The sequence below is a fragment of the Embiotoca jacksoni genome, unplaced genomic scaffold, assembly GCF_022577435.1.
Source record: "Embiotoca jacksoni isolate LCO1_2020_lvr unplaced genomic scaffold, fEmbJac1.0.p SCAF_59, whole genome shotgun sequence".
NCBI classification, from domain to species: Eukaryota; Metazoa; Chordata; class Actinopteri; family Embiotocidae; genus Embiotoca; species Embiotoca jacksoni.
The window spans coordinates 336529-354778 of record NW_027185413.1 but is presented as its reverse complement, the minus strand read 5'-3'; the positions used below and the strand labels follow the sequence as shown (position 1 = coordinate 354778).

The 18250-nt window shown below is 41.0% G+C and overlaps 1 protein-coding gene across 1 annotated transcript in view; it reads right to left on the bottom strand.

Annotated features, from left to right (window-relative positions):
- Positions 1–7173: 7173 nt before the first annotated feature.
- The window catches only part of LOC138212755 (dnaJ homolog subfamily B member 6-like), a 13991-nt gene continuing 2914 nt past the window's right edge, over positions 7174–18250 (bottom strand). Inside the window, exons 2-8 of the mRNA XM_069173282.1 lie at positions 15116–15222; positions 13132–13241; positions 12882–12947; positions 11243–11353; positions 11006–11149; positions 10658–10877; positions 7174–8079 (exon numbers count right to left, since the gene is read on the bottom strand). Coding sequence (XP_069029383.1) covers positions 7974–8079; positions 10658–10877; positions 11006–11149; positions 11243–11353; positions 12882–12947; positions 13132–13241; positions 15116–15180 — 822 coding nt within the window. The 5' untranslated portion in view covers positions 15181–15222 and the 3' untranslated portion in view covers positions 7174–7973. The remainder of the gene's footprint in view (positions 8080–10657; positions 10878–11005; positions 11150–11242; positions 11354–12881; positions 12948–13131; positions 13242–15115; positions 15223–18250) is intronic.

The following is an 18250-nucleotide window of genomic DNA, read 5'->3' as shown; positions in this document are numbered from 1 at the left end:
ACAGAGTTGTTTTCATCTAAATGTTGGCTGGTACATAGAATAAAGTTTAACACATCAACTCTGCAAGCTATCTTAGATGAAGCTGTTTCTCTTGATTTCCATATTTAATACAGACTGTTGTTAGAATTCACTGCAGCTCACAAACTGCCAGTAAATTATTTTGGTTTGATGAGTAAATTCACAGCTTTTAAACAATGCAAAAAGGCAAATCTGAATATTTGTATTGGAAGCCACATTAATGATGATATATTGCGATATGTGGTGGTCCCGTTTATACTCTGGAGACGCACTTTGAATCCTCTGATTAAAACAGTGGATAATAAAAGTATTCCACAGGTTCTGGTGTATTTGAATCCACCCTGAGAGAATGAAAGGAGTCTGAAGTGCATTTGGTCTTGGAGCCCCTCTCCTGTTGGACGGTAAAGGCTTATGTTGCCATTAGAAGCACTCTGACTGCGGGACCTTTATCTGATTGTGTAATGAAGTTCCACAAATCCCAGCAGCGGCCCACGGCTTGGTCTCCCCTGGCTCAAGTCTGCCTCAGTTAATTATAGAGCGTCTATCTTCTCCTGGGACACTCATAGGACACACGGCTACGTCAGGAACCAAGCTGCTACGTCACTGAGAAATGGTCTTATCCAACCCTTCCTCCCCCCCAAAAAGTAGTCTGAATTCAAATGAATTTCTGGAAACACACATTTGCATGAACTAACTCACTTTACAAAATACATGTTGCATTTATCAAACCACTATTCACTGAACTGTCATGAATACTTAAGTCATTTATTATGATTTTTTTTTTTCTTTATCAGAGGAATATAAATCACAGCAGGACAGGTTGGACCTGGATAAAGAAGTTAAAGTCCAGAGTGAGAGCGTTCATTTCCGAAAATAGATTAAGGAGACTCCGGCTTAACTCGTGATTATGCACCTGAGAACAAACCAGGCTTAAAATGGGAGATAAAATGTGGACAGGAGGAAGTCTGCACGAACAAAATTCCGCTGCAGTCTCCTCTATTGAACATCCCAGAATTAAGTAAAGCTCTCAGTCATTTCAGATGCACATTATAAATACATGAAGAGGTGTGTTGAGTGATGAGAATCAGTGGAGGAATCCTACCTCTGTGGAAACTACTGAATGTCGGTAAAGCCCAACTTTTTGTCTTCCAGGAGGTCCCACCATAGCACCGTCTTGGTTATCCCCGCTGCTCCGCGTGCCCCCCGGCCGCCGCCTCGCGAAGCCCGCCGAGAACACTCACACCGCCGGACGGCAACATTTTGGTCGAAATAAACCCTTCAGAGCAGGAAAAGGAAATCTTCAGGGAGGCTTTCTGCACGAGGGAACACACACACACACACACACACACACACACAGCGTGCAGGGAAGACGAGGAGTATACCGGCGGTGCCGGAGAGATGCCGGTTCGAGACAGGAAGAGAGAGGGAGGGGGGAGAGGGAGAGGGAGAGAGAGAGAGAGGGGGGGGGGGGGGTGCTGTAATTGGATTGAAGCGTTCAGCACCAAGGACAGCTCCAGATCAACAGCTTGTTTCCGACAGAACTACTCGCCTCGGGGCGGGGGGGGGGGGGGGGGGAGAGGAGGTTCCTCCAGATAGTTTATCCCTCCATACACATCCTGTTATATTTGTGATTAATTTGAACTTTTATTGGAGGCTGAACCACACATAAAGGCAGATGAACAACGAGCATCACAGTAATACACCGATCGATAACAGAGACAGGACGTGACAGGTGGGCTATTTAGCAGAGCTCCGCCCAGGCCCCGCCCCCTCTGACCGCCCTTATCCTTCAGGTGACTGAAGTGGAGAATGTGTGGCTTGACATTTTATTACTTAATAGGTGCCAAAAGAGCTGGAAAACTACTGTAAATGAGGAACTAATTCTGCAACTGAAACCAACATGAGTCAATTGCATTAAACCTTTAGTTACTGCTGAAAAATATGAAAAAGAATGAAAAGCAATCATTTAGCAAAGTGCTTTGGTGCTTGTGTTGAACCAGTGCTCACCTGGAGGTACATGTAGACACAATGTAGTTTCAAGATGCATCAGTAGGTGGCTCCTCTTCCCTCCCTGAGAAGTAAGTAAGGTGTGGTGGAGCTCTGCCACAGTAAAGTATGTGAAGAGAGCAGGTAAGGTGACAGCACCTTTTATTCCAGGTGAGACTCCCTTCCCTCCCCTCCCCTCCACCCACCCCACTCCTCAGGAAGCTGGAGCCCAGCTGAACATCCTCCCAATAAGTCTATAAAGATTTGGGTATTTAACACCAGGATGGTTGGAGCTGCAGGTCCTCTAAAACTGCAACATAAAGAAGAACAGACCAGCCAGGTTTGCTTTAATATTTGGATTGTAAAATTTACTGCAAGTATAAAAGTTTCTTTTTGTTCTGAGTGACAAGTGTTTATGCACAGATCCCTTGAAAGTTACTGTGTTTGCTTATTGATGTCCTCTGATGAGCCTCACACATAAATGAATTCCTATTGTCTGCAGTGTGGGCCAACTCTGTGTTTTGTTTTTAGTTTTTTCTTGCAAAGTAATTCATATTTTTACTTTTACCAACAAACTCAGCTCAGACTTCCACCTGTTAAAGTCTGAGAGGAATCAGATCTGGATGAGCAGGATGTTGAAATCTGTTGTGGCTCTAGAGAAACCCTTCAGTCTGAAGTCAGCAGGCCGTTCATCAGCTGTCGGAACGGACCGGGAGTTCATGTTGGTGTAATTTGATATAAAACGTATTTGAGCTGAGGCGGAGTTTTTTCTGATTCATTGTGATGACTCACTTTATCAAAGTGGTTAAATTCACACAGTGCCAAACAATCACTAACCAAGTCAAAGCTTCTGTAGCAAATAATGTAACTGAGCTCCTAAAGTGTTTACAACATTTTAAAGACTTACAATCTGTGATGTAACAAAAGATCCCACAATTCAACAGACAGAAGTTGGTACAACGAATGTCCAGAAGCTCTAAAACGGAAAAACACCGGGCAAACACAATATCTTCCTCAACCCAGGAAGGAGCGCAGGATCAACCAGCTTTAAGTTAACCATGACGACAATCTGACAAAGAAGGTCGTGAGCACGCAGACTTTATACACAGAAGGTCAGGAGATAATTGAACACAGACGGAAACTATCAGGGCGGGAAGACAATCAGACACAGAGAGGACAGGAAGTGAAGACAACAGAAGTGAGACGAGAAGGTGAGTTGTCAAAATAAAACAGGAAGTTGAACATGAAAGACTCAAAGGACAGAGAGACGGAGAGACAGAGGATGAGGAAAAGACAGTTGACAAAACTAAACAATGAGAACAGACTAAAATGGACAGAAAGAAATCTGTCTTAATAAGACAAAACTAAACAAGAAGGATGAACTGTGACAAACCAAAACATAAACCATAAAACATGTAAAGTGTAGCATTTTTTTTCTTGTATGTGGAAAAGCAGGAGGAGATCAGCATTCTTTCTAAATTACAGCTATATTCTGGCTATTGAAAAGCAAATCTCAGCCACCAACACTCAATGTTCAGAAACCAGGATCTGTTTGGGACCCAGTGTTCTGGTTTCTATCGACGCACACCAAACAGCTTACCCTTCTCAAAACTGAATTATTTAAATGAGCAACACGTTAACAGGATGCTCCGCAGACCTGACCAGAAACATCCTACTAGTGTTCACAGACGGGATAGAAAAGTGTTTGGAGCTTCTGGCTCTGAAAAATGTAACCAATGTGAAAGTGTCTTCAGATGCAATACCATCGAGTGCCACCAGAGGTTGGCTCCAAAAAGCCTCCAGCTCCATAGACATACCTACACACACACACACACACACACACACACACACACACACACACACACACACCTACACACACACACACACACACACACACACACACACACATACATACCTACACACACACATACACACCTACAGTCTGACGTCCAGTCTGATGTTCAGTCTGATGTTCAATCTGACGTTCAGTCTGACGTCCAGTCTGATGTTCAATCTGACGTTCAGTCTGATGTTCAGTCTGATGTTCAGTCTGACGTTCAGTCTGACGTCCAGTCTGATGTTCAGTCTGATGTCCAGTCTGATGTTCAGTCTGATGTTCAGTCTGATGTCCAGTCTGACGTTCAGTCTGACGTCCAGTCTGATGTTCAGTCTGATGTCCAGTCTGATGTTCAGTCTGATGTTCAGTCTGACGTCCAGTCTGATGTTCAGTCTGACGTTCAGTCTGATGTTCAATCTGACGTTCAGTCTGATGTTCAATCTGATGTTCAATCTGACGTTCAGTCTGATGTTCAGTCTGATGTTCAATCTGACGTTCAGTCTGACGTCCAGTCTGATGTTCAGTCTGACGTTCAGTCTGACGTCCAGTCTGATGTTCAGTCTGACGTTCAGTCTGATGTTCAGTCTGATGTTCAGTCTGACGTTCAGTCTGACGTCCAGTCTGATGTTCAATCTGACGTTCAGTCTGATGTTCAGTCTGATGTTCAGTCTGACGTTCAGTCTGACGTCCAGTCTGATGTTCAATCTGACGTTCAGTCTGATGTTCAGTCTGATGTTCAGTCTGACGTTCAGTCTGACGTCCAGTCTGATGTTCAGTCTGACGTTCAGTCTGACGTCCAGTCTGATGTTCAATCTGACGTTCAGTCTGATGTTCAGTCTGATGTTCAGTCTGACGTTCAGTCTGACGTCCAGTCTGATGTTCAGTCTGACGTTCAGTCTGATGTTCAGTCTGATGTTCAGTCTGACGTTCAGTCTGACGTCCAGTCTGATGTTCAGTCTGACGTTCAGTCTGACGTCCAGTCTGATGTTCAGTCTGACGTTCAGTCTGATGTTCAGTCTGATGTTCAGTCTGACGTTCAGTCTGACGTCCAGTCTGATGTTCAATCTGACGTTCAGTCTGATGTTCAATCTGATGTTCAGTCTGATGTTCAATCTGATGTTCAGTCTGATGTTCAGTCTGACGTTCAGTCTGACGTCCAGTCTGATGTTCAGTCTGACGTTCAGTCTGACGTCCAGTCTGATGTTCAGTCTGACGTTCAGTCTGATGTTCAGTCTGATGTTCAGTCTGACGTTCAGTCTGACGTCCAGTCTGATGTTCAATCTGACGTTCAGTCTGATGTTCAGTCTGATGTTCAGTCTGACGTTCAGTCTGACGTCCAGTCTGATGTTCAGTCTGATGTCCAGTCTGATGTTCAGTCTGATGTTCAGTCTGACGTTCAGTCTGACGTCCAGTCTGATGTTCAGTCTGATGTTCAGTCTGACGTCCAGTCTGATGTTCAGTCTGATGTCCAGTCTGACGTCCAGTCTGATGTTCAGTCTGACGTTCAGTCTGACGTCCAGTCTGATGTTCAGTCTGACGTTCAGTCTGACGTCCAGTCTGATGTTCAGTCTGATGTTCAGTCTGACGTCCAGTCTGATGTTCAGTCTGATGTCCAGTCTGACGTCCAGTCTGATGTTCAGTCTGACGTTCAGTCTGACGTCCAGTCTGATGTTCAGTCTGATGTTCAGTCTGATGTTCAGTCTGACGTCCAGTCTGATGTTCAGTCTGATGTCCAGTCTGACGTCCAGTCTGATGTTCAGTCTGACGTTCAGTCTGACGTCCAGTCTGATGTTCAATCTGATGTCCAGTCTGACGTCCAGTCTGATGTTCAATCTGATGTCCAGTCTGATGTTCAGTGATGTAGTGATGTGGTGATGTAGTTATGTAGTGATGTGGTGATGTAGTGATGTAGTCATGTAGTGATGTGGTGATGTAGTCATGTATTGATGTAGTGATGTGGTGATGTAGTCATGTATTGATGTAGTGATGTAGTGATGTGGTGATGTAGTTATGTAGTGATGTGGTGATGTAGTTATGTAGTCATGTAGTGATGTGGTGATGTAGTCATGTAGTGATGTAGTCATGTATTGATGTGGTGATGTAGTTATGTAGTCATGTAGTGATGTGGTGATGTAGTCATGTAGTGATGTAGTCATGTATTGATGTAGTCATGTGGTGATGTAGTCATGTATTGATGTATTGATGTAGTGATGTGGTGATGTAGTCATGTAGTGATGTGGTGATGTAGTCATGTAGTGATGTAGTCATGTATTGATGTAGTGATGTAGTGATGTGGTGATGTAGTCATGTAGTGATGTAGTCATGTAGTGATGTGGTGATGTAGTCATGTATTGATGTAGTCATGTAGTCATGTAGTGATGTGGTGATGTAGTCATGTAGTGATGTAGTCATGTATTGATGTAGTCATGTAGTGATGTGGTGATGTAGTCATGTAGTGATGTAGTCATGTATTGATGTAGTCATGTAGTGATGTGGTGATGTAGTCATGTAGTGATGTAGTCATGTATTGATGTAGTGATGTAGTGATGTGGTGATGTAGTCATGTAGTGATGTGGTGATGTAGTCATGTATTGATGTAGTCATGTAGTCATGTATTGATGTAGTGATGTGGTGATGTAGTCATGTAGTGATGTGGTGATGTAGTCATGTAGTGATGTGGTGATGTAGTCATGTATTGATGTGGTGATGTAGTCATGTATTGATGTAGTGATGTAGTGATGTGGTGATGTAGTCATGTAGTGATGCGGTGATGTAGTCATGTATTGATGTAGTGATGTAGTGATGTGGTGATGTAGTCATGTATTGATGTGGTGATGTAGTCATGTATTGATGTAGTGATGTAGTGATGTGGTGATGTAGTCATGTAGTGATGTGGTGATGTAGTCATGTATTGATGTAGTGATGTAGTCATGTATTGATGTAGTGATGTAGTGATGTGGTGATGTAGTCATGTAGTGATGTAGTGATGTGGTGATGTAGTCATGTAGTGATGTGGTGATGTAGTCATGTAGTGATGTAGTCATGTAGTGAAGGCCTGTGTACCTGTGTGGGTGAAGCACTATATATGCAAGTAAGTGATGAAACAGACTCACTGCAGCTACTTTTAAATATTTTACTCTAATACAATTGTTTTCTTGTAATATTGTTATGATACGCCCGTGAAACACTGTTCATGTTTTATTTAGAAGAAATCTGACAAGGTAGAAGTAGCACTTTGGTTACTACCCGTGATAAAGTTTACAACTCTGGAGGGTTGGACAAAAAGCTGTTTAACAAAATCACCAGACTAATAGAACAAGGAGCGACCAAGATTTCATCATCCTGAAAAAAGGATATAACTCAAGATTTATTGGTTTACAAACTACACAAAAGTCCTTCTATATTCATATATCATTTATAGAGTTCCTTCCATCATTTGTGCATCATAATGCAGCTTTAACATTAAGACTCAACATCAACAGGTGTACATGCATCATTAAATAAACAAAAAACACAATGTATTAGAACATATAAAATTGCATAACTCACTCTATCAGCTTTGCGTTTTTTTAATAGAAAAAAAAACAACTAAAAAAAGATTAGACAAGCAGGGGCAGACGCTTTATTTATTCGTACCCACTTTTTAAAATCAAAGTAAACTTTATTTTTTTCCATTCAGATGAAAAAGCAAAGTCATGCTTTGTTTTCTGAAAACAGCGTGTGCGGTCCGCACACAGACCGACACAGCTGAGTGCATACAGAAAGTACTAGAAGTCGAGGGGTCTGGTCATATCAGAACATCAAAACAATACTGTGGTCCCAAACACAAAGAAAACACCACCCTGAGCCAAATTAAAAGGACTGCTCCAACTCAGAAACACATGAACAAATGCATAGAAAAGCCTGCGTCCAAACGCTCCGATCTGAATCACTGGTTAACAAATGAGAGTCAGCAGGGAGAGGACATGACGGGAAATAAACACAACCTAAGTATGTACACATCCAACTAATAGTCGAGCACTATTATTACATGGTTTTGTTCGGGGTTTTTTTCTTCCTTCCGTTTCGAGCTCAAGTTTGTTGGGATGTTTGTGCTGAGGTAACACGTCTCCAGCGGAGGACGTCCGCGTCTTCACTTGTGTTCCAGTCGCAGCAGCTGCTCCTTACCGTTAACGGTTATCGACTGCAGCTGGCCGTCCTCCTCCACCTCCACCCGCTCCTGACCGTTCTCCACGATTCTGCAGGGACGATAGGGTTAGGAAGAGGAGATGGATTTAAACCTAATATTACATCCCACAAATAACTACCTTCATTTTGAAAACAAAAAACAAAAAAAACATTTATAAATGTAAATGGGAGCTTGTACACTGCTTCTGATCTACTCAGCACATTACACAGGACACATTACACACCTCCCAGGTTACATAGATTCAACAATAAAATATCACCTGTTTGACAAAAATTTAAATCTCCACGATTTTGTCTAGAAATATATCACTGATTGAACGTCACATTGAACAAGTATAGTGGGAGATCTATTTTCTCAACTGACTTCCTGCCTGGCCGATCTGCTCTGTTCAAGCCACAGACTGGATATAAAAGAGTTCGTAGCTTCAGGTCTGTAAAATGGTTCTGATCCAGAAGTGTTTTCAGCTGCAATACCAGCGAGTGCCACTAGAGGTCGGCTCCAAAAAGCCTCCGGCTCCATAGACTCCCATTCAACTTCTCTCATCAAATCCAAAGTGAATAAAATGTGTCCATCAGTTATCTCGGTGTTGTTAGCTAAAGTCACTCCTTCTTATTAGTTTTCTGGAGGTCCATCTGAAAATAATCCCTCATTCATTAGAAAAGAAGATTCAAGAAGACCTGTTTTTGGGGGCGTGTCTGTTTGATTGACAGGCCTGTAGTGCAGTCAGGTTACAGTTATTAGTGGGCGGGACGTAGCATCATCAGGTTTCCAATCAGATCCGCCGCTTGCCCAAATATGGTCACGACCATAAATGGCCTTAAGAACGTAGAAATATGGGATTTGATAGTTGCAACACACAATGCTGCTAAAATAGTAACATTAAAATATTTTAGTTAAATGGTGGAACAGAGGATGTAACTACTTCCTGTAGTGTTGAGGAAACTGTCAGCGTCTACACTGGGACAGGCTGCTTTCTATGGATTTATTTTTTTATCAACAAGACAATTTCCAGTTTGGTTTGTAATTGAGGATTACTCAGTGGAGTGGAGGTTGTCAGTCACTTACAGCAGGTAGTGTCCCCTTGACTTTCATTGTCTGGCCTTAAGTGTATGATCATAAAGAATACATATATTATACAATACATACCTCCAAAATGTAGAATTGTTGGAAAAAAATCAAATCGAATGTGCAGAGAAAATGAAAAAGTGTAAAACCCGCAAGCTCTGATGTCCAGTCTGATGTCCAGTCTGATGTCCAGTCTGACGTTCAGTCTGACGTCCAGTCTGATGTCCAGTCTGATGTCCAGTCTGACGTCCAGTCTGATGTTCAGTCTGACGTCCAGTCTGATGTTCAGTCTGATGTTCAGTCTGATGTTCAGTCTGATGTCCAGTCTGACGTTCAGTCTGATGTCCAGTCGGACGTCCAGTCTGACGTCCAGTCTGATGTTCAGTCTGACGTCCAGTCTGATGTTCAATCTGATGTTCAGTCTGATGTTCAATCTGATGTTCAATCTGATGTTCAATCTGATGTTCAATCTGATGTCCAGTCTGATGTTCAATCTGACGTCCAGTCTGATGTCCAGTCTGATGTTCAGTCTGATGTTCAGTCTGATGTTCAATCTGATGTTCAATCTGATGTTCAATCTGATGTTCAATCTGACGTCCAGTCTGATGTCCAGTCTGATGTTCAGTCTGATGTTCAGTCTGACGTCCAGTCTGACGTCCAGTCTGACGTCCAGTCTGATGTTCAGTCTGATGTTCAGTCTGACGTCCAGTCTGACGTCCAGTCTGATGTTCAATCTGATGTTCAATCTGATGTCCAGTCTGACGTTCAGTCTGATGTTCAATCTGACGTTCAGTCTGATGTCCAGTCTGATGTTCAGTCTGATGTTCAGTCTGATGTTCAGTCTGATGTTCAATCTGACGTTCAATCTGACGTCCAGTCTGATGTTCAATCTGATGTTCAGTCTGACGTCCAGTCTGATGTTCAATCTGATGTTCAATCTGATGTCCAGTCTGACGTCCAGTCTGATGTTCAATCTGACGTTCAATCTGATGTCCAGTCTGACGTCCAGTCTGATGTCCAGTCTGATGTTCAATCTGACGTTCAATCTGATGTTCAGTCTGACGTCCAGTCTGATGTTCAATCTGATGTTCAATCTGATGTCCAGTCTGACGTTCAGTCTGACGTCCAGTCTGACGTTCAATCTGACGTCCAGTCTGATGTTCAATCTGATGTTCAATCTGACGTTCAATCTGATGTTCAGTCTGATGTTCAGTCTGACGTCCAGTCTGATGTTCAATCTGATGTTCAATCTGACGTTCAATCTGATGTTCAGTCTGATGTTCAGTCTGACGTCCAGTCTGATGTTCAATCTGATGTTCAGTCTGATGTTCAGTCTGACGTCCAGTCTGACGTCCAGTCTGATGTTCAATCTGATGTTCAATCTGATGTCCAGTCTGACGTTCAGTCTGATGTTCAATCTGACGTTCAGTCTGATGTCCAGTCTGATGTTCAATCTGACGTCCAGTCTGATGTTCAATCTGATGTTCAGTCTGATGTTCAATCTGATGTTCAGTCTGATGTTCAATCTGATGTTCAGTCTGATGTCCAGTCTGATGTTTTACCTTTTAGTGGTGATCTTCCTCCCGTTGATGATCTTGGTGGAGGTTGACACAGAGCGGAAGTTGCCCATGCCGCCTCCGCCTCCGCCTCCGCCTCCGAAGGAGGTTGAAGAGAAGGAGGTGAAGCCTCCGCCTCCCAAACCGCCCATGGTTGTCATGTGACCCATGTGACCCATGTGACCCATATGACCCATGGTGCTGATGGGGCCGAAAGACCCGAAGCCTGAGATGAACCGGGCACAGAATCTCACGTAAATAGACGACGCTGGTTTGTAACGTGAAATATTCTGGAGGTTATATGGTCCGGCAGCAGAGCATGTTTTTATCATTCATTCATAATGCATTTCTTACCCGTGTCAAAAGGTGTGAAACCAGCACCGAAGGGAGGAAAACCAACGAAGCCCCCGAAAAACGAGCCGTCTGTCCGGCTGCGAGTGGGCCTCTGGTGCCGCCGACCGGTGCCGAAGAACGGATCCTCATTGAATGGATCTGGACCTGAGAGGACAGAAAACAAGGGGTCACTATTACATCAACATACAACTCCTTTAGCGACATCCTAACTTCTTTTATTTTGAAAGTACGACTTACCGAAAAAATCTGCAAACGGGTCTCTGCCACCGAAGAATTCCCTAAAAACATCTTCTGGGTTTCGGAATGTGAACGGTTCGTGGAAATGATCTCCGTTGTGGAAATGGTTCCCTGAAACACCACGAGGATGAAAACACACGTTAACGCTGTAAATCCAAAGCAAATGTTCTGATCATCATCACACTCGGTTCCTGTTGAAGTTGAAGTGTTTGTCCGGTCACAACAAATCGACTTCACAGACAGGTTATATAAAAATGAAGTTAACAATAAACAAAACCTGTAAACTGTCTGGTCATTCTTTCCAAGGACAGAAGTTGTCTCTTGGTGTCATTATTTACTGGCAGTGCACGTTTGGTTCATAATATACCGTCTGTTTTCTAGAAAACTACATCTAGAGACATGAAACAGACACAGTCATGTTTTATGGATATAATATTGTTCCCAAGGAAGTTCTCATCATTGCAGTGAGTGCATTTAATATGTCAAACCTACATTTGATTCCAAGACTCATCTCAGACTCTTAAAGCTAAAAATCATTTCTTTATGAGCTCATTATTAATCTGCTGTACATGAATCGATTTTTTTTTTTTAAAGCAGAATAACATGGTTTCAAACCACTTTACAATTCAAAAGAATACAAAGACACATCTGAACATCATCTATAATTATTGGATGTTGAACCTGCTTCATTTCTACATTCAAAATATTCCAGCATGGTATCAGGATAAGTTGTTTGGCATGTTGAACACCAAGTAACAATAATTCATTATACACATAAATCCATTTGTAAGGTTAATGCAACTTTTGTGACAGGTTTTTATGACAGTGTTGATCACTGTAGTTGCTTCAAAATCCCATCTGGCTGTAATAAACACGACTGCAGTGACATGAACAGAGTTAAAACTTTTCTTTGGGGACATAAAGGTCAAGTAATGGATCCCAATATATGTTACCGTGACACTGAGCGGATCTCAAAATGTTCAGAATCTGAATAATATTGTGCCGTGACTAAAGCATCTTGAAGTCTCTGGTGATTCTTCAGTAGGGTTACTAAAGACGGTGAAGACACTATGAGCTTGTTTTCAAGTGTCATGAATTAATTTCCTCAGAGGCAGCACAACACGTTACAGAAACTCCTGCAGGCTAAACTGGTCCACCAAACCCTTTTAGTAAAAAATGGGAACATTCTCTCTGGCCAAATAAAACGTGTAATGCAGCCACAGATTGTATATAAAAGTGGACGTAGCTTCCGGGTCTGAAAGGTGAAGCCAAAGTGGAAGCACCAAGCAACGACCAACAGTAACGTCACCCGCTAACGTTTGTCAACGGAGCTGTTTGAATCTTCTTTTCTAATGAATGAGGGATTATTTTCAGATGGACCTCCAGAAAACTAATAAGAAGGAGTGACTTTAGCTAACAACACCGAGATAACTGATGGACACATTTTATTCACTTTGGATTTGATGAGAGAAGTTGAATGGGAGTCTATGGAGCCGGAGGCTTTTTGGAGCCGACCTCTAGTGGCACTCGCTGGTATTGCAGCTGAAGACACTTCTGGATCAGAACCATTTTTCAGGGCCGGAATTGATTGACAGGCCCGGGGAGCAGTGAGACAGTTCATCTTAAAGGAAGCACTCACCTCTTCCTCCATTGTTCCCCGTCAGCCCCTCTTTGCCGTAACGATCATATATGGTCCTCTTGTTGGCTGCAGGAGGAGAGAGAAATGTTTTAAAGCAGAACAACAACAGTACGGACAGAACTAATGAGGCAGAAACAGGAGGAGCAGTGAAGAGGAAAGAAGGACGCCGTGTTTCATCTGAACTCCTCTGCTGAACTTCACACCCCGAGTTCTGCTTATTTACAGGATGTACAGACGCTGTGGTACAAACCGTCTGACAGGACTTCGTAAGCCTCTGAAAGCTCCTTGAACTTCTTCTCCGCGTCGTCCTTGTTCTCCGGGTTTTTATCGGGGTGCCACCTCAACGCCAGCTTTTTGTACCTGCACACAACAACATGTTAATGAGACTCAATTCAAAACATTACAATAGCGCTTAGGAACTTTAATTTATATTTAATTTAATTTATAATATTGCAAAATAAAAACAAGAACATAAAAGACTAAATATTCACGCACTGACCTACAAACTATAATAAAAAAAAGGACTCTGCCATCAGTTCAGCTCCTTTATCCTCTTCACACTTTCTCCACAATCACAGCTCAAGTCTCAGTAACTGTTTTGTCTTCTCCACATTTGTTTTGTGTTTGTTGTCTACGACGTGGAGCGTTCACAGGTTAAAGTGGGTCACCTCACACTTCGGAAAGCTTCTCCTCAGCTTCCTCTCACATTATTTCTCTCTTCTGTCTTCATACCTTTTCTTTTTTTTGCCAGGATGCAGGTAAATGTGTCTCCTTTAACGTAGTGCGCAGTGTTTCCCCCAAAGATGGAGTTGTTAAAGCCCAATTATCTTGTCATGCATTCAAACATAGCCGTGAAGGTTTTATGTATCTGATGGCACCAGAAGGATAATGGAGACCGAAGTACTGAGCAGCAGATCGTCTGTCAAGCTAACATATAAGGTGTCCTACGCTTTTGGATAATCAACTTTAATTGAACGTGTATTGACAACAACCAGTCAAGTAAAATCCAAAAATTCAAGTGATTTGTCTAACAAGCTTTTAGTTTTGAAACAACACTCCTGTGCACGGTGACCTCCTGACACGGAGGAGCACTTTGTTAGTCGACTGATTGAAGGATGTGGTCTGGAGCACATCATGTGTGATGGCTAGCTCACACCAAGGGGACGATATTGAATATTTTTCCCAATTACAAATCATCAAAATTATGCAAAAGCGCATAATGTGCATATGTTTGTAGTATTTCTCCCTTGTGTCATGAAGACCAGACATCAGGTTGACCTCGTTATCTACCGTCCTGCAGTCGGGATGAAACGTTTGTCTTTCAACAACATTTACTGAATGAGTTACTGATTCAATCCAATCTGCTCATAACTTTACAAAAGTTGTTTCCTGGTGTTCTTCTATCAAATGAGTGTGTTTGCTGTGATGTTGCTCACATGAAGCTACAGGACTGTTTTCTGTTCAGTGATCACCTTTGTTGTTACAATCGCTGTGCTCTCATCATCAGCTCAGATAAATGACTTAACCTGCATCTGAGTAACTAAATGAATAAAACCCTGCAGAGGGTGTGTGTTACTGTTGGATGCAAACAGGAGAAACCCTGTGTAACTGTCTGAGAGTCTCTGAGTGACAGCTCCACTGGTCCCAACACAAACATCAACCATTCTGTCTATTACTTGCTCTCGTTCCCACATTTTAGACATCAGGAAGATAAAACAAAAGCAAAACTTTTGTGACAGTAATCAGGGTTTTTGACTCGGCGGGTGTTTGCAAGGTGCTTAGAGCCAAATCTCAGGGAAGTAGGTGACTCAGAGGGAATTAAGCATCTCTTATAAATCAAAATCAAAACTGTTGCAGTGAATTTGATTTTAACGAGTTTCATCATGAAACAATCTTTAAAAATGTCTATATAAATGTATAAACTGTTTCAGAAGACTCAGAGTTCCTCAATGATAATAAGAGTAAACGTCAGTTAGAGTGGAAAATGTTACGAAGGCTCAAAACTAAGTCAGAAATAACCAAGAAGGGATGTTTAAAAAGAAAGAAATCTAGATGTAGAAACATGTTTTAAATGTCACCTGAATCAGGTTTTAGCAGTTTGATGTCATTGAGACTGATTACTCCTTAGAAAGGTGAGCAGCCTGCAGTCATTATCAGCTGCACATCTGTCAGCCGAGGTCTTCGGAGGACAACGAAGTGACGCCTGAACATCTTCAACATTTTTATCAACTCACGCTTTCTTTATGTCTTCTGCAGACGCTTCCCTCCGTACTCCTAAAACCTGGTAGTAGTCCACCATGATGAGCGGCTGGATGGAGACACTTCAGTGAGCTTGATGCACCTGAAAGAGGAGAAACAGCTGCTGACTGGAGGTACGAATACAGCAGCTTTCAGCACTGACATCACCACATGACAGTCTAGTTAGTGTCCCTGATGTAACAGCTAAAACAACCCCAGTGAAAGTGAATTAATACCTTTTTTTTTATTGATATTTATACTGCCCTGACAGGAAGTCACTGTTCTTCATTGTTAAATCATCTTAAATAACACCAGCCTAAAATACCGTTGCACTGTATGTCAAAGCACCCGACATTTTCCTTTTTTCATCCCAAGCTGTATTTATTTATTTTTGGTGTATAGTTTGTGTCTGTGTGTGTATTTATTCATTGGTATTACTTAAAAAAATAAAAATAAAAAAAAATCTATTTATATATCTTATTTTATTGTGTATGTATTTGTTATTTTTTTCTTATTGTGTGCACCTTCTTTCTTTCTTTTTTTTTTAAACTGTGTTTCTATGCTGCTGTGATGACTACATTTCCCCCACTGTGGTATTAATAAAGTCTTATCTTATTTATCTAAATATCAACTCCAATAACTCTGGGATTCTGTTTCTGATGTTTACCTGAACAGTTATTTTTTGTAAAACTGTGAAAAACACCATATGACGTGTTGCCATGACAGATATGTCAAAGTAGGAATTCTACAGCTAGAATAAAGCATCACAGTAAATGAAGGTGAACATGATAATAAGTGAATATAAAATTAGTACAGGATATTAGTTTAGATTGGAAATCCTCTTAAGTCTGTTAGTTTAGCTGCATTTATATGCCTTCATCTAATAAAATAAACATTTCATCAGGTCACTGACACCGATTGTTACAAATGGCTGCACTTCCAATGTCCTCGTGTCTTTTTCAAATCCTCCTCATCTACTCACAACCAGATTTTTTAAACAACTGGATTCAACTATTCCTTTTATTTGTTCAGGCAAATACAATCTTGTTTCTCTAAAGTCCACGACGTCAACATGGGTGACCTCGGCTTTCCTGTGTTTTGGCATCATTACTGTGCCGCAGACACAACGGTTCTCACTTCCTGGCACAAACACACGTCTTTAAAATAAATCGATGTATTTAATGCTTCTCTGATGGAGAGGTTTTCTGGACCGGAGAGAAAGATGACTGTGCTGTTCGGAGATCTTTCACATAAATAATAATTGTGATTCATTCCTTCAGTTTAAAACCAAAAGTCTTCCACCTTCAAACCTGCCATTCATCACAGGAGTCCAAGAGTTCACACTGGAATATGTCCCTACTACTACCGGAAATATATAATATATATGTGTAGTGGAGTAAACACTAGAATATGTCCCTACTACTACCTGAACTATATAATATATATGTGTAGTGGAGTAAACACTGGAATATGTCCCTACTACTACCTGAACTATATAATATATATGTGTAGTGGAGTAAACACTAGAATATGTCCCTACTACTACCTGAACTATATAATATATATGTGTAGTGGAGTAAACACTAGAATATGTCCCTACTACTACCTGAACTATATAATATATATGTGTAGTGGAGTAAACACTAGAATATGTCCCTACTACTACCTGAACTATATAATATATATGTGTAGTGGAGTAAACACTAGAATATGTCCCTACTACTACCTGAACTATATAATATATATGTGTAGTGGAGTAAACACTAGAATATGTCCCGACTACTACCTGAACTATATAATATATATGTGTAGTGGAGTAAACACTGGAATATGTCCCTACTACTACCTGAACTATATAATATATATGTGTAGTGTAGTAAACACTAGAATATGTCCCTACTACTACCTGAACTATATAATATATATGTGTAGTGGAGTAAACACTGGAATATGTCCCTACTACTACCTGAACTATATAATATATATGTGTAGTGGAGTAAACACTAGAATATGTCCCTACTACTACCTGAACTATATAATATATATGTGTAGTGGAGTAAACACTGGAATATGTCCCTACTACTACCTGAACTATATAATATATATGTGTAGTGGAGTAAACACTAGAATATGTCCCTACTACTACCTGAACTATATAATATATATGTGTAGTGGAGTAAACACTAGAATATGTCCCGACTACTACCTGAACTATATAATATATATGTGTAGTGGAGTAAACACTAGAATATGTCCCTACTACTACCTGAACTATATAATATATATGTGTAGTGGAGTAAACACTAGAATATGTCCCGACTACTACCTGAACTATATAATATATATGTGTAGTGGAGTAAACACTGGAATATGTCCCGACTACTACCTGAACTATATAATATATATGTGTAGTGGAGTAAACACTAGAATATGTCCCTACTACTACCTGAACTATATAATATATATGTGTAGTGGAGTAAACACTAGAATATGTCCCTACTACTACCTGAACTATATAATATATATGTGTAGTGGAGTAAACACTGGAATATGTCCCTACTACTACCGGAAATATATAATATATATGTGTAGTGGAGTAAACACTAGAATATGTCCCTACTACTACCTGAACTATATAATATATATGTGTAGTGGAGTAAACACTGGAATATGTCCCTACTACTACCTGAACTATATAATATATATGTGTAGTGGAGTAAACACTAGAATATGTCCCTACTACTACCTGAACTATATAATATATATGTGTAGTGGAGTAAACACTAGAATATGTCCCTACTACTACCTGAACTATATAATATATATGTGTAGTGGAGTAAACACTAGAATATGTCCCTACTACTACCTGAACTATATAATATATATGTGTAGTGGAGTAAACACTGGAATATGTCCCTACTACTACCTGAACTATATAATATATATGTGTAGTGGAGTAAACACTAGAATATGTCCCTACTACTACCTGAACTATATAATATATATGTGTAGTGGAGTAAACACTAGAATATGTCCCTACTACTACCTGAACTATATAATATATATGTGTAGTGGAGTAAACACTGGAATATGTCCCTACTACTACCTGAACTATATAATATATATGTGTA